This window comes from Microtus oregoni, unplaced genomic scaffold (genome assembly GCF_018167655.1).
Source record: "Microtus oregoni isolate MIOR12 unplaced genomic scaffold, Mior012 000037F_ref0000500, whole genome shotgun sequence".
NCBI classification, from domain to species: domain Eukaryota; kingdom Metazoa; phylum Chordata; class Mammalia; order Rodentia; family Cricetidae; genus Microtus; species Microtus oregoni.
Genome location: NW_024543096.1, coordinates 22,879,982 through 22,894,308, shown reverse-complemented (window position 1 = coordinate 22,894,308; position 14,327 = coordinate 22,879,982). Strand labels below are relative to the sequence as shown.

The 14,327-nt window shown below is 41.6% G+C and overlaps 1 protein-coding gene across 2 annotated transcripts; it reads right to left on the bottom strand.

The window, feature by feature from the left end:
• Positions 1 to 9,107: 9,107 nt before the first annotated feature.
• Positions 9,108 to 14,280, bottom strand: Phospho2 (phosphatase, orphan 2). 2 transcript variants are annotated; one of them, XM_041631368.1, is made up of 4 exons: positions 13,997 to 14,280; positions 13,538 to 13,571; positions 11,478 to 11,632; positions 9,108 to 9,870 (listed from the first exon to the last, which is right to left on the bottom strand). In XM_041631368.1, the coding sequence occupies exon 4, from the start codon at positions 9,842 to 9,844 to the stop codon at positions 9,119 to 9,121; it is 726 nt and encodes a 241-aa protein (XP_041487302.1). In that variant the 5' UTR covers positions 9,845 to 9,870; positions 11,478 to 11,632; positions 13,538 to 13,571; positions 13,997 to 14,280; the 3' UTR covers positions 9,108 to 9,118. The 2 variants fall into 2 exon arrangements, with proteins under 2 accessions (XP_041487302.1, XP_041487303.1); XM_041631369.1 differs by having other exon boundaries at positions 14,131 to 14,270.
• Between the last annotated feature and the right edge of the window lie 47 nt (positions 14,281 to 14,327).

The following is a 14,327-nucleotide window of genomic DNA, read 5'->3' as shown; positions in this document are numbered from 1 at the left end:
AGCATCCCACAGAAATAAATCATAAGAAAATGTGTATTAATAGATTCTAAACCTAACTGGTAGAATCATAACAGTATATGATAGATAACTCTTGAGTAGAGAGGGTCACCATACTGCTATTTGTGCAAAATTTTTGCAGATTGTTAAAGTAGAACTTTTGCCTCCAAGCTATCGGCGATGCCACACGCCTCTCATCAGAGCAGAGCAGGCTAATGCGAGAGGATCCTGAGTTTGAGGCCACCCTACAGAAAACAAAAAGACTCTGTCTCAAAACAAAACTTTTGCCTACTGTGTCTAATGCTCCCTAGTTCTGAATTATTGCTTAAAAATATGTTGCCTGAGACTAGGGATAAAGCCCGATGGCTAAGGTGCTTGCTGCACAAACACGAACACTCGAGGTCAACTCTCACAACCGCCTTAAACAGCTGGGCACAGAGGCCTGTGCTTGTAATTCCAGCACTCAGAATGCAGAGACAGATGGACTCCTAGGGTTTATGGACAAGCCAGTGCAACCTAAGACAGGAGCTGCAGGCCCCAGTGAGAGACACAGTCTCAAAAATCAAGGTATAAAGTTCCTAACTAACAACGCCAGAGGTTGACCTCTGGCTTCTACCCACACACATCACGTGTTCATCAGCCTCACCTTGCCAAGAGAAGCACACAGACCCTGGGGCATATTACAAGAGCAGTTATTCTTCATCTGATGCTTTATCAAAGAGACTACAGGTTCATTTCCCAGTAGGGAAAGACCACACCAAACAAAAACCAAAGAGACCCCTGCAAAGGTGAGTAGATCTGAAACATTCCAGACCCGTGAGTAGCTTCCATAAAGAAAACAACGTCAGGAAACAGACGACCCAGGATTCCAAGTCCTAGTGAAATATGGGCCCAACCAGAGATGAGACTAAAGGATTCTCAGCAGATAGAGCTTGGCTTGGCGTGGAGTTGACAATGAGGCCACATCATATTTCACCTTTCGAAGAGCTCCTGGCTTCTAAACATCATTATTTTTACTTCATTAAAACACCACTAAGTAAAGTCCTTCCATTAAATGCTAGATATACTAATTGTGGTATCCTTATCAGCATGAGTAGGTGGTTGGCAAAGAGAAATTGTTATAGACTTCATTTACATATCAGTCGTTACTGATAAAAATGGTAGGTATAATTTTATAAGGCTGATGCATACATGTATATAAATTGTACACTACTTCCAGCGCAAACTACGCAAGGAAAGTTCAAAGTGCACGCTTTATACAGTCCACAGAGGTGTATTTATCTGGCTGTCCCTGAGAACTGACATGTCTTGGCAAGTTCTCTGGAAGTTGTAGTGATATTTCATTTGTATTTTAATAAATAAAACTTGCCTGAAGATCAGTGCAAAGCAGCAACACTAGTCAGCCACACAGCCCAGGCAGTGGCTGCACACACATTTAATCCCAGCATTTGGGAGGCAGAGGCAAGCGAATCTCTTGATCGGAGGTCAGCCTGGTCTACATAGTGAGTTACAGGACAACCAAGGCTACACAGAGAAACCCTCTCTTGAGAAACCAAAATAAACTAAAAGGTGAACATTATGGGGTTGAGAAGATGGCCCAGTACAATGCTTGTGGCACAAGCATCATGCCCTGAGTAGAGATTCTCAGCATGAAGAACCAGGCACAGCCAAGCACGGTGAGTGGCACACACCTTTAATGCCAGCAGTGGGCAAAGGTGGGGGATGGCAGGAGGATCTCAGTGAGTTCAAGACCACCTGATCTTCATAGCATGTTCAAGAAGAGCAGGGCTCTGTAGAGAGATCCTGTCTCATAAAAATAAAACAAACAAAAACAAAATAATGGGCACAAGGCCAGCACTAAAGAGGCAAAGATACCCTAGCCAAACTGGGGAACTCTAGGTCCACAGAGACCTGGTTTCAAAAATAGGGCGGAGAGCAATTACAGACACACCTGATATCAGCCATCAGTCTCCACACACAGGCCAGTCAGGTGCACATTCCTACACACCTGCAGTGACCCCCACCGCCAAAGATACTCTAATGACAAATATTTTTGCAAGTCAGAAGGTGTGGTGTTTTATCTTTGGTTGTCAACACTCCAAAGCCTAGAATCAGGTGGGAAGGGAGGTTTTTTGTTTTTGTCTTGTTTGCTTTTGAATGTTTCAGGTAGGGTCTCACTAGATCAGATTGGCCTGGAATTTACAGAGATCCGCCTGCCTCAGCCTCCTGAGTGCTGGGATTAAAGGCGGGCGTGCGTCACTATGCCTAGTTCCATGTAATTACTTTTATTTCAATAATAATATGATGAAACACTACTTAGTATTATACAGTACACATATGTATGTCAGTCCTTTTCAGTCAAACTTAACATTCTTTATAGGGAGCTGGAAAGATGACTCAGCAGCACTGGCTGCTCTTCCAGAAGACTTGGGTTCAGTTCCCAACACCCACATGGTGGTTCACAATCATTCATAACTCCATTTCCAGGGAATATGATGCCCATTTCTGAACTCTCTGGGTACCAGTGTACACATAGTACACTTACATACATGTAGGCAAAAACACTCATACACAAAAGAACTAAAATAAATCTTTCTTAAAAAAATCCTCTGCAAGGCACTCATCTTCATGAGATGTCTGACACTCAGACTCTGGTATTGTTTGGTAGGCATCCCGCAAGTATTTGGTAAATGACACCCAAAACTGTGCAATAGAATATTATCTGGATTTAAACATGCAAGGAACCATCAATAGTTTTCTCGGGGAATATACTTTTGTATTGATTTGCTTGTAATCCCAACACTGAGGGCAGGAAAATCTTGAGTTCCAGGTCAGCCTGGATGAAAAATTAAAATCCTGTTTCAAAAATTTTAAACACTTGTGGGGTTTGGGAGATGGCTCACTAGATAAGCCATCTTACCTACTGCAAGCAGACAGAGTGCCTGAGTTCAAATCCCCAGCACCCACGTAAAGCTAGGCAAGGCTGCAGGCTCCTATAATGCCAACATAGGGTTGGGAAGGCAGGCACATCCCAATAGCTCATTGGCCAGCCAGCCTAGCTCAAACAGCAAGCTTTCAGTTCATTGAGGAACTGTCTCAAGGCAACAAGGCAGACTATGGTGAAGCAGAAGACTCATACCGTGTTCTCACTTCTGCATGGGTTCATGTGTGCCCCATATATTCATGTGCATGCACCACACATACACGACCCCTCCCGATGCACACAGTGTATGTTCGTATTGAATTGAAGATAAAATACTGTTTGAAACTGGTGAAAAGAATGTGACTTTCATATTGTAACAAAGTCCAGAATATGAGCCATCAAGACGCCCCAGCCATCAGAGGCCCTTGCCACCATTCCTGATGGCCTGTTAAAGCCCCAGGACTCACAGTGCGAAAAGAGACAACCAACTCCTCAAGCCATTCTCTGACACCCCCCCGCACTGTGACATGAACACACACAAATATATAAATAACTATGAATGTTTACAAATGCCGGACTATGACTGTAGAGTATTAGAAAAAGGTGAACGAAAGCCAGGCGGCAGCTGCAGCACGTGCCTTTAATTCCAGCACTCGGGAGGCAAAGGCAGGTGGATCTCTGTAAGTTCAAGCAGCTTGGTCTACAGAGCGGGTTCTAGGACAACAAGGGCTACACAGAGAAACCCTGTCAAGAAAGAAAAGAAAGAAGGAAAGAAAGAAAGAAAGAAAGAAAAGAAAAGAAAAAAGTAAGGAAGAAAAGAAGGTGAACAAGCAAGGTTTTTTTCTGCATTGGTTATAAAACCCTATGTAGCAACCAGTATTCAGTTTTATAAATATTTTTTGTTAGCTGCTTACATATGCAATTGAAAACCTGTCACTTAGAAGTAAAAGAGAAACTAACTTTTTTTCCTCTAAGTAACATTTTCCATAAACAACGGGAGTCTCCAAGATTTTCTGTTAGGAAAACATGATTTGTTTCCATATGAACCATCATCACACAGACATCACTCTGCATAACATAAACAAGAATAGATTTAGCTCTTGGCTCCGAATAAATTATCCCATAAACCCTCACAAAGCACATCTGAAAATGCCCACAGAGAAGCTAGCACAGCCCCGAGAACAGAATAAATGTGGGTAGGAGAGTTTGCTCGGTTCATCCCTCTGCGGCTGCATATCCTCTGTCTTATTAGCTACGTGAAGGACCCCTTCCCCCATGCTCTGAAAGACAGTCTGTCCCGTGCTGAGTAGGGAAGTCACTCTCAACTCCGGACCTACTCACACCATTAACAGAAAATGCTGGACCCATTCAATGGCTCCCTGCAGGTAGCTTACTGCTCTCACTCTTTCTTACCTTGAAACAGTGTATGAGATGTTAGAGGGAAACCTCTAACTATCCTCTAGAGCTGCTTTCAACAAGAAGACAAAAATTTACATACTGTAAAAATAATGAATATGTGGGTGGAACAGAAATAGTATTGGGAAAAGTACACCAGAGGTATAATTATAGCTCGCAATACAAATGGCCTTTAAAGGCATAGTTTTTATTTTATTTATTTATTTATTTAAAAATTGGGTTAAGGGGCTAGAGAGATGGCTCAACAGTTAAGGGTGCTGGTTTCTCTTCCAGAACATTCAGGTTGAATCCCCAATATCCCCATGGTGGTTCACAACTACATGTAAATCCAGTTTCAATGTATTGGATGTCTCACCTGGCCTCTGAGGGCACTAGACATGCGCAAAGAGAAATCACACATAAACACTAAAAAGTAATAATAATAAAAAACCCTGGGTATAGGGATGCATGCCTGTAATCTTAGCACTCAGGAGGCAGAAGCAGGTGGATCAGAAGTTCAAGATCATTTTCTGTTATAGCCAGGTGGTGGTGGCACATGCCTTTAGTTCCAGCCCTTGGGAGGCAGAGGCAGAAAGATTTTTGTGAAGCCAGTCTTGTCTACAGATTGAGTTCCAAGACAGCCAGGGCTACACAGAGAAACCCTATCTCAAAACAAACAAACAAACAAACAAACAAAAATACCTCTGTCATAAGAAGTAGGTGACTAAACTACGTGGTGATCACCTCATCACTACAATGTGGTAGGATATTTTAAGGTGTGATACTTTTATGCTGTGAAACATTTGTTTAGTGAGGTAAAGATGTATTGCTTTTTGTTTTGTTTTTTTGGTTTTTTTTTTTTTTTTTTTGAGACAGGGTTTCTCTGTGGCTTTTTGGAGCCTGTCCTGGAACTAGCTCTGTAGACCAGGCTGGTCTCAAACTCACAGAGATCCGCCTGCCTCTGCCTCCCGAGTGCTGGGATTAAAGGCGTGCGCCACCATCGCCCGGCCAAGATGTATTGCTTTTATTTATGCTGCATTTGTTTGACTCTGTGAACCTATGATTCTTTTTTTTTAAATATTTATTTACTTATTATGTATACAATATTCTGTCTACATGTATGCCTGCAGGCCAGAAGAGGGTACCAGACCTTATTATAGATGGTTGTGAGCCACCATGTGGTTGCCAGGAATTGAACTCAGGACCTTTGGAAGAGCAGGCAATGCTCTTAACCACTGAGCCATCTCTCCAGCCCGAACCTATGATTCTTTACCTGTCTAAAACACCTGATGGTCTAATAAATATAATAATGTCTAATAAAGAGCTGAACGGCCAGAAGCAAGACAGATGAAAGGCTAGGTGGGGCTGGCAGGCAGAGAGTAAATATAGAATGAGAACTCTGGAGGAATGGGAAGGAGAAACAACAGAGAAAGGAGGATGGCAGGGGCCAACCACCCAGTCACCCAGCCAGCCATGGAGAAAGAGGGAAAGAAAGACATACAGAAGAGAAGGAAAAAGCTCAGAGGCAAAATGTAGATGGGATAAGTTAAGAAAAGCTGGTAAGAAACAAGCCAAGCTAAGGCCAGGCATTTATAAGTAATAGTTAAGCCTCTGTGTGTGATTTGGGAACTGGGTGGTGGGTCCCCCCCAAGGAGAAAAAAAAAGCCAAAAAACCAAAGACCTGGAGTAAAAAAAAAAAGTAAAACAATCAACATCAGAACTATGTCTCAATTTATTTATTTTTAAATTTTTACTTTGTATATATAGGTTTGTCTGTGTGTATTCAGCTTCTCTTGGAAACTGAAAGAAGGATTTAGGTCTGTGGAAGAAGAGGCTATAGTTGAGATACCCAGTGTGGGTACCACGAACCCAACTCATGTTATATTCAAGAGTATCAAGCCTTCTCTCCAAGCCCCAAAATATTAAATACTCACGTGAAGACTGCCATATCATGGCAAAGATATAGACAGTGTGATAAGGAATTTTGTTGTTATTGTTTTTTGAGACAGGGTTTCTTTGTGTAGCCTTGGCTATCCTGTAACTCATTCTGCAGACCAGGCTGGCCTCGAACTCACAGAGATCCACTTGTCTCTGCCTCCCAAGTGCTGGAATTAAAGACCTGTGCCACCACTGCCCAGCTAAAATTTTTCTTAATGTATAAATATTATTTCAAAATTTGTAAGATCAATATGTAAATGTATTCAAACTTCTTGTCATGATATTAATGGTCATATAGAGTACTAACTGATTCTAGAATAGGTTTCATTTAGCTTCCTGTGCATGATTTCAGGTTTGAGTCTGAATCAGGTAACTAGGAATTAAATTTGTGTACCCTGGATGTATTTAATAGATTGTGGTTCTTTAATCTCTCTGAGATCTACTGCTTATGATATTTAAAATGTTTAAGTTTTCTCAAGTGAACTGTCACCATTACTAACAGCAACCTTTGGAGTCTCCGAAAGGATGATGAAGCCCCACAACAATGATTCCACTTGGATCGTGGTAAAGCCATTATGTCGACAAACACCACCCAAAGGTCTACCTTGGACTAAAAACCACTCGGCATTTTCAATGTCAGCTCCAGGGGATCTTGTGTCCTCTTTGGCTTCTTTGGCATCCGTACTCACATTGCACACATTCACACACACAGCACATGCAGAAGATAAATCCTCAAAGGAATTCAAAATTAGAGATGAAAAAGGGAGACCTTTCAACAGAGATCAATGAAATCTAGAGGTTTTTTCAAAAACACTTTTACATCTTTTTATTCTAATTGAAAATATATAAAAGAAATATATAAATTTCTAGACACATGACTGACCAAACTTAAATTAAGAGGATATAAACTAAATAGACCTATAATGAAAAATGAGCTTGAGGGCTGGAGAGATGGCTCAGAGGTTAAGAGCATTGCCTGCACTTCCAAAGGTCCTGAGTTCAATTCCCAGCAACCACATGGTGGCTCACAACCATCGGTAATGAGGTTTGGTGCCCTCTTTTGGCCTTCAGGCATACACGCAGAAAGAATATAATAAATAAATAAATATTTAAAAAAAGAAAAATGAGCTTGAGGCAATAATACAGTATCTCCCAACCAAGGATTCCTGTGCGACCCTTAAAGAACCAACAGTGTCTCTCAAACTATTCCATAAAATAAAAAGGGAAGGTGTGCTACCAACTCAGTCTAAAAATCCAGTATTAGCCTCGTAATAACTGTTCATTTCCCTGCAGCCACATAGTTGCTCACACTATCTGATGGGATCTGATGCCCTCTTCTGACATAAAGTCCAAAGAACACTCAAATACATAAATAAATATTTTTTTAAAAATTACATAATGGGCTGGTTAGATGGCTCAGCAGTTAAGGACACTTGTCACCAATGGTGATGACCTGAGTTCAATCCCTGGGACCCACATGGTGGAACAAGAACCAACTCCCATAGGCTGTCTTCTGACCTCCAAAACATGCACCATGGCATGCCTCAACCCACACGAATAAATAAAACCTAAAGTACTGCACCCCTATTTTAAAAATAGATTTCAGAGGATATTATATACATTTGAAAGCCTTTTATTCTTTTTTAAAAGATTTATTTATTATGCATACAGTGTTCTGCCTGCTTGTATGCCTGCAGGCCAGAAGAAGGTACCAGATCTCATTACAGATGGTTGTGAGCCACCATGTGGTTGCTGAAAATTGAACTCAGGACCTTTGGAAGAGCAGTCACTGCTCTTAACCTCTGAGCCATCTCTCCAGCCCCCAAAAGCCTTTTATTCTTATGTGAATAAAGTGTCCGTCTTTTCTTGCCGGGGGTGGGGGGTGAGGAGAAAATAAGCTGATATTTCTTGCATTTCAAGGACTCTTCAACGGCATCTTTAACACGCGACAGTTTATGTGGTTTCCTCTCTTGCTTTCACAGATGCCTAAAAATGCTCCTAGTTTGTCATCAACCTCAGCACAAAGCTCCTCCACCGACTGAACACACCTTGGCTCGACACAACTGCATTCAGGCATGCACGTGCCTAAGGCCTTGGCAGCTCTGTGTAATTCCCATGCTGAGCCACCTTGGAGGAGTGCTGCTGGAACGGGGTGAGGTCAAAGAATCTCAAGCTAAGTCCAAAAGATTTTAATTGTATTTTTTTATTATAAGGGGCAAACTCACGGAACAGGAACGAGAAGTCCAACCTCTGGTGTGTAATGCGGGAATGAGAGAGAGAGAGTGAGCGAGCAGTGGGTTATGGGTGAACACACATATCTCTACGTCCTGCTCAGCAGAGCATGAGGGCATCAGGCTGTGTTCAACATTTCTAACTACTGGGTATATTTTTTAAATAAATGAGCAAAATAAGGCCACCTTTTCCGGGAATAAGTTAAAAAAATACAATTCACTAACCATCCTTAGACTAGACCACAAGTTCCATCTACCTCAGTTATGTATTTTTTCCACCTTTTCCTGGGCACCCGGCCAACTGGAATGAATGCTGTATTTTGCAGTTAGGGAAGGCACTGACTAGTTTTTTGCTAATGGTATTTACACAGAACTGCTTGGTACAATTGGAAACTATCCTTAAACAAAGGGTTACAACCCCACTGCCCTGGTTCTCGCTGGCCAGAATGTTTGCTGTGAGGGCATTGACTGGAGCCAAAAGCTGAGGTTAGTTAAGCAACAAAGTGCCGTTAAATATCACCAGAATTCCTTAAAGAGGAAAACCCCTCTCATTTTTACAGGTACTAATATTGGGGGTTTAGTTTCATGTTAGTGAGCCCAATCTTAACTAATACACATTTCAGTGGTTGGCACATTACTCCTTTATTAGAAATTGTAAATGAGAAATTATTTCAACACCTGAAGACCAAACTACAACAGCAGATTCCATAGGCTCAAGATTTTGAGACATTCTGGCAAGAGTCCTATGTAGAGTATACCCTTTCCGTGGCATGGCAACATCATTTTTCCTTAAAAAGGTAACTGGACAGACATCATTTCCACCATCTCCTATATAAACGATCCGTGCATATCTCACTCCCTTCTCTAACTGTTTATCTATAAATTCTACCAAAACTGCATTTTTGCAAAGGTTCTTTGGACACCTATTGCAAGAATGAGCATGGCAATTTTTCACTGTGAGACGACCACTGTTATCAAAAGCTGCTGGATTAGTAAACACGTTATCAAAGACATCATGAAAATCAGCAGCTTCTAAAACCCAATCTATGAAGACTGAGTTTGAATCTGAAATAATGATGCAATCAAATTTATTCTTATTCATCCTTAGAAAGCTGAAAAGCTCCACCATCCCTGAAGTGAAAGGCATGGATATCACTGTTCTTCTCATTTCATCCTCTTTCACCCCTTCATCTCCCAGATACTTAAAGACTCTGCCCATAAATTCTGTCCAGAACCCCTTCTGGTAAGAATCTTGCAGTTCCATGGGAAGCTTTTTGTCTGGAGCACACTGTACAATCCGGGTGTCACTATTGTCATCTATGATTGTATTGTCGAAGTCAAACACCAGCAAAACTTTCATGGTTCCAGTAAGAGATTTGGGTTACCCTGCAGAAGAAGAAATATTATCCCTAACCATACTGTGTTTACGTATCCATCACACTTACTTAGGATCAGAAGTAAACGTTAACCTGCTAAGAGCTAGGGGTGGTAGTACACGCTGTCATCTTGGCACTTATGAGGCTGTTTTAGGACTACCATTTATTTTCCTAAGATAAGTGCCACACTTTATTAGCTTATAATATTTGTAATAATCCTCATATCAAGTAACAGGTCATAATATGTTATGAATATTCTATATACTAACAAAAATTCTGAACAAATTTAAGTTCATGTAACTTTATAAAATATAATTTTTTAAAAATATTTATTTATTTATACAATGTTTTGTCTGTATGCCTGCAGGCCAGAAGAGGGCGAAAGACCTCATTACAGATGGTTGTGAGCCACCATGTGGTTGCTGGGAATTGAACTCAGGACCTTTGGAAGAGCAGGCAATGCTCTTAACCACTGAGCCATCTCTCCAGCCCATAAAATATAATTTTTAAATGGCTTTCAGGTTGAACTCAATGTCAGAGTTTGACTAAATGATTGGTTAATGCTACACCTGAAATATGTAAGTCAACTCAATTCTCCAAAATTAGTTTGACTTCTGTTAAAGGTTTTGATACATTTATTTGCATTTTCTCTAAATCATTTAGTCTTGAGGTACCAAATGTTAACTTGAGTAAACACACCACATATGACAGGACAGATGTTTTTGTTTTCATTAGAATGGAAATGATTAACTTATAAATCTCCAAAAGAAATGGAAATACTAAGTTTCATAATAACAGTTATTATGGGTGAAAACTATCACACAAAAAAATAGTAACCATAGAGAATTCCAAGAAAACGATAAAATTGGTACATGTAAACAAAAAAGAGACGAAATATTTTTGAAAGATTACTCAAACATCTCATCTAATTTTAATACCCTACTACATACAATTGCTGTCACTCTCATCTTAAAGCTCTATAAAGCAATTATTAAAGAAGTGGAATGTGGGCTCTGGTCAGTGTGGCTCCAGTTTTACGTTTTTGAGTACAGTATTCTAGGTCTGGTTGGTGGCAACGCCGTTAGCCTTGGCAGACAGAGGCAGGAGTGTCTTTGTAGGCCTGGTTCACATAGCCAGTTTCAGGACCCCCAAAACACAAAACCAAACACAATTAACTAAATACAACAGTTTAATGCCTAATAAATAAGATATTAAAGCTATTTATTAATTTATTTCTTTGAGACAGGGTCTCACCATGTAGCCTTGACTTGCCGAGAATTCTCTATGTAGAAGTCTGCTTGGAACTAATAGCAATTCACCTGCCTCTTAAGTACTGGGATTAAGCATGTGCCACCATATCTATTCATTGCTTTAAAATAAACACCAAGTAGGTAATCTGTGCTTGTTTTGTGTACCCCTGGCTGTCTTGGTAGAGGAGGTTGGCCTTGAGCTCCACCTGCCTCCGCCTCCAGAGCGCTGGGTACCACCCCTGCTCTCTTAACTCTTAGAAGAGCACAAGAGTGAAATAAACACACATTCAAGGTTCATCTAAGAGTATTTGTTCTCAATTTTAGAATTTCCCATCTTTTAAGTATATTTTTTATTAAAATGACTTACCTAAGATGGCACTTGCAGTCCAATTAATCTTATTTCAGCACAGAGCTTAGGTCATTAACATCTTTAATTTGCCAGCTGCCTTCACACATTACTCCATTTCTGTATGCAGATAAATTGCTCTGATGTACAGCGAAGGAATGGACACTTCTTAACTCCTAGAATTAATAAAGTGTTTTAAAAGCTTAAATTTTACACTTCCTAATTGACTCCCTTTTCCTCATATCAAAAAAACATGTACTGGCAATGAAAAAACAAAATTTGATCATACACATAAATTTGAAATAAATACAAAAAAGAGACTATCATAAGGAAATATCTGATCTAGTTACTAAAATCACAAGTGTTAAGTCAATTGAATTTCATTTCAGGTTTTCTTGTTAAAAGAGAAACAGATACTTTATTATCAATAAATATAGAGATACTAGTAACATATTGAAAATAAAAACCTACAAAAATTAGGGAGGTGCACAGACTGACTTTTAACGATGTGAATTTACGCGGAAACTCTTTTATTAATATCTGAAACACAGACCAGGCATAGTTGCTCATACCAGTAATCCCACTGTTCAGGAGCTGGAGCAGGTATTAAGTTGCATGCTAGAGCCCAGTTTAAGTGACAATGTGAAGAGGCCAGCGAGATGACGCAGGTGGTGAAACACTTGCTGACAAGCCTGACAAGCCTGACAAGCCAAGTATGACCCCTGCAAGCCACTCTTGAAGGAGACAAACCCACAGTGGGCAGAGAGGATTCCTAACGGTTGTCCTCTGACCACAGTACTGCTGTGTTCACTTGGCACACGCACATAAAGTTTTGTTGAAAAAAAAACCACCAAAACTGGGCAGTGTGATGCACACCTTTAATCCCAGCACTCAGGAGGCAGAGACTGGCAATCTCTGTGAGTTCAAGGCCAGCCGGGTCTACAAAACAAGTTCCAGGATAGCCAGGGTTGCTATATAAAGGAACCCTGTTTCAAAAAAAACAAAACCAAACCAAACAAACTAACCACCCTACTCTCGGGACTGGACATATCACTGGTTAGAGTGTATACTGCTCTGGCAGAGGACCCAAATTCAGCTCTCAGGACCCCTGTCTGGTGGTGCAACTTTAATTCTAGGGACTTTAACTGAACTCACGGTATCCACACTAACTAAATAAATACAAACAAATAAATAAGGGGCTGGAGAGGAGGCTCAGCTGTGAAGGCCCAAATCTGAGTGGCTAACCATCGCCTGGAACTCCAGCTCCAGAGGGGTCTGACAGCTCTGGCCTCTTCAGGCACCCTCACTCATACACACATCCAAACACACACATAATTAACTATAGTAAATACAGCTCATGTGAGAATGGCAGGGTCTTCACAAGTGGTTCCATGGTTAGTTTTCCTTATGACCTTGTGTTAAAAATGTCTACATATTAAACTCTGCTTCCAATTAGGATACAAATGCTACCTTCTTTCAATTTACCACAACAAAACTCTGGGCAATGGAGGCGGAAACCGAGTAACCAACAGTACTTGTACGTAAAGACTGTAGGCTGGAGGAGCAACTAAGAGTTTAAAGTCAGATATCAGACCTTTTCAAATTATAAAATTACTGACACTTTATGTAGTCCAGCAACTGCAACTAATTTAGTTAAAGTAATTAGGGTTTTCATAGACAGACACAGCCTATACTGCTTCTGTCTTCTCTGTAATGTACTCCATGCCCCACAGCTTCAAGGATGCCCCGACAGGGAACAACATTAGAAGGTATGCATGCTGTCACCCATCCTGTCCTATAACGCAACACACATCACATTCACGTGACTTCTTGCCAACTCTGCATCACCCTATGGGGACAGGGGCTCAGAAAAATTAAGGCACAAATTTGCTGAGGTTGCTGCTACCGCTGTAATTCATTGATCCCTCACTAGGCGTCGCGGGTCTCATGCACAACGATGCAAGCTGCTGCTTGCCTGTAACACAGTAAAAGCCCCACCTTTGGAATTCTCGTCACGCTTTAAGCTAAGCTTCCAAATCACTCGTCTGCACACAAAGTTCTAGCACTCCTTTCATACTTACCAGCATTATTACAGTGGAATATCTGACAGAAAACCTGAAGCGAGACAGCATAACTGTGTGTTAGAACTTTCATTATTGAACATCTTGTTTTCACTGTGAGGGGCAGCAAATGTGGCCTGATAGTCCAACTACTTAGGAATGAAATCATTTGTACATCGGTGGGCCAGAACAGCCTCGTTAGAGATCCATTGCCAGCCTACTTGAACTCATTTTGGTGTCATGAGCGACTGGTTCCCTCCCAGGCACACTAATTATAATTTACCAAGCAGTTTAATATCTATTGGTCTTAACGTGAATGTCCTGGGGACAATATTCACACTTTAATAGTCCTACGTAATAGCAATAGAGAGGGTCTCATCTAGTCCTGGCCAGGCCGTACAAACCAAATAATTAAAAAAAAAATAATTTATGTCCCTTAATCCCCGGGGGTTCTGTGGTCAAGCGGGTTCTGTCCTTCACCTCAGCCCGCGAGGAGCAGTGCGGGAGCTCGCACCGAGCCTTGGCCTCGACTCGCACACCGGCCGTCCCCCCCACTAGCACAGCGGGTGCGGAAGAGGACACCGGCCTGGCGGAACCGAGGGCTCCTCACTGACCCAGGCCCGGGTCGCAGCCGGCAGCCAACATCCGTTCCAGCATCCGCCGGTTGGTCCTCGAGCCAGACGGAAGCGCGCGGTCGCGAGCGCCGCTCCAGCCCCGCGGCTCTGCACCGCGCAGGCGCCGCGCCTGACCCGCAGCTTTGCACCGCGCATGTGCACTTCCCGCGCTTCACCCCCCCCCTCTCCCCCGCACG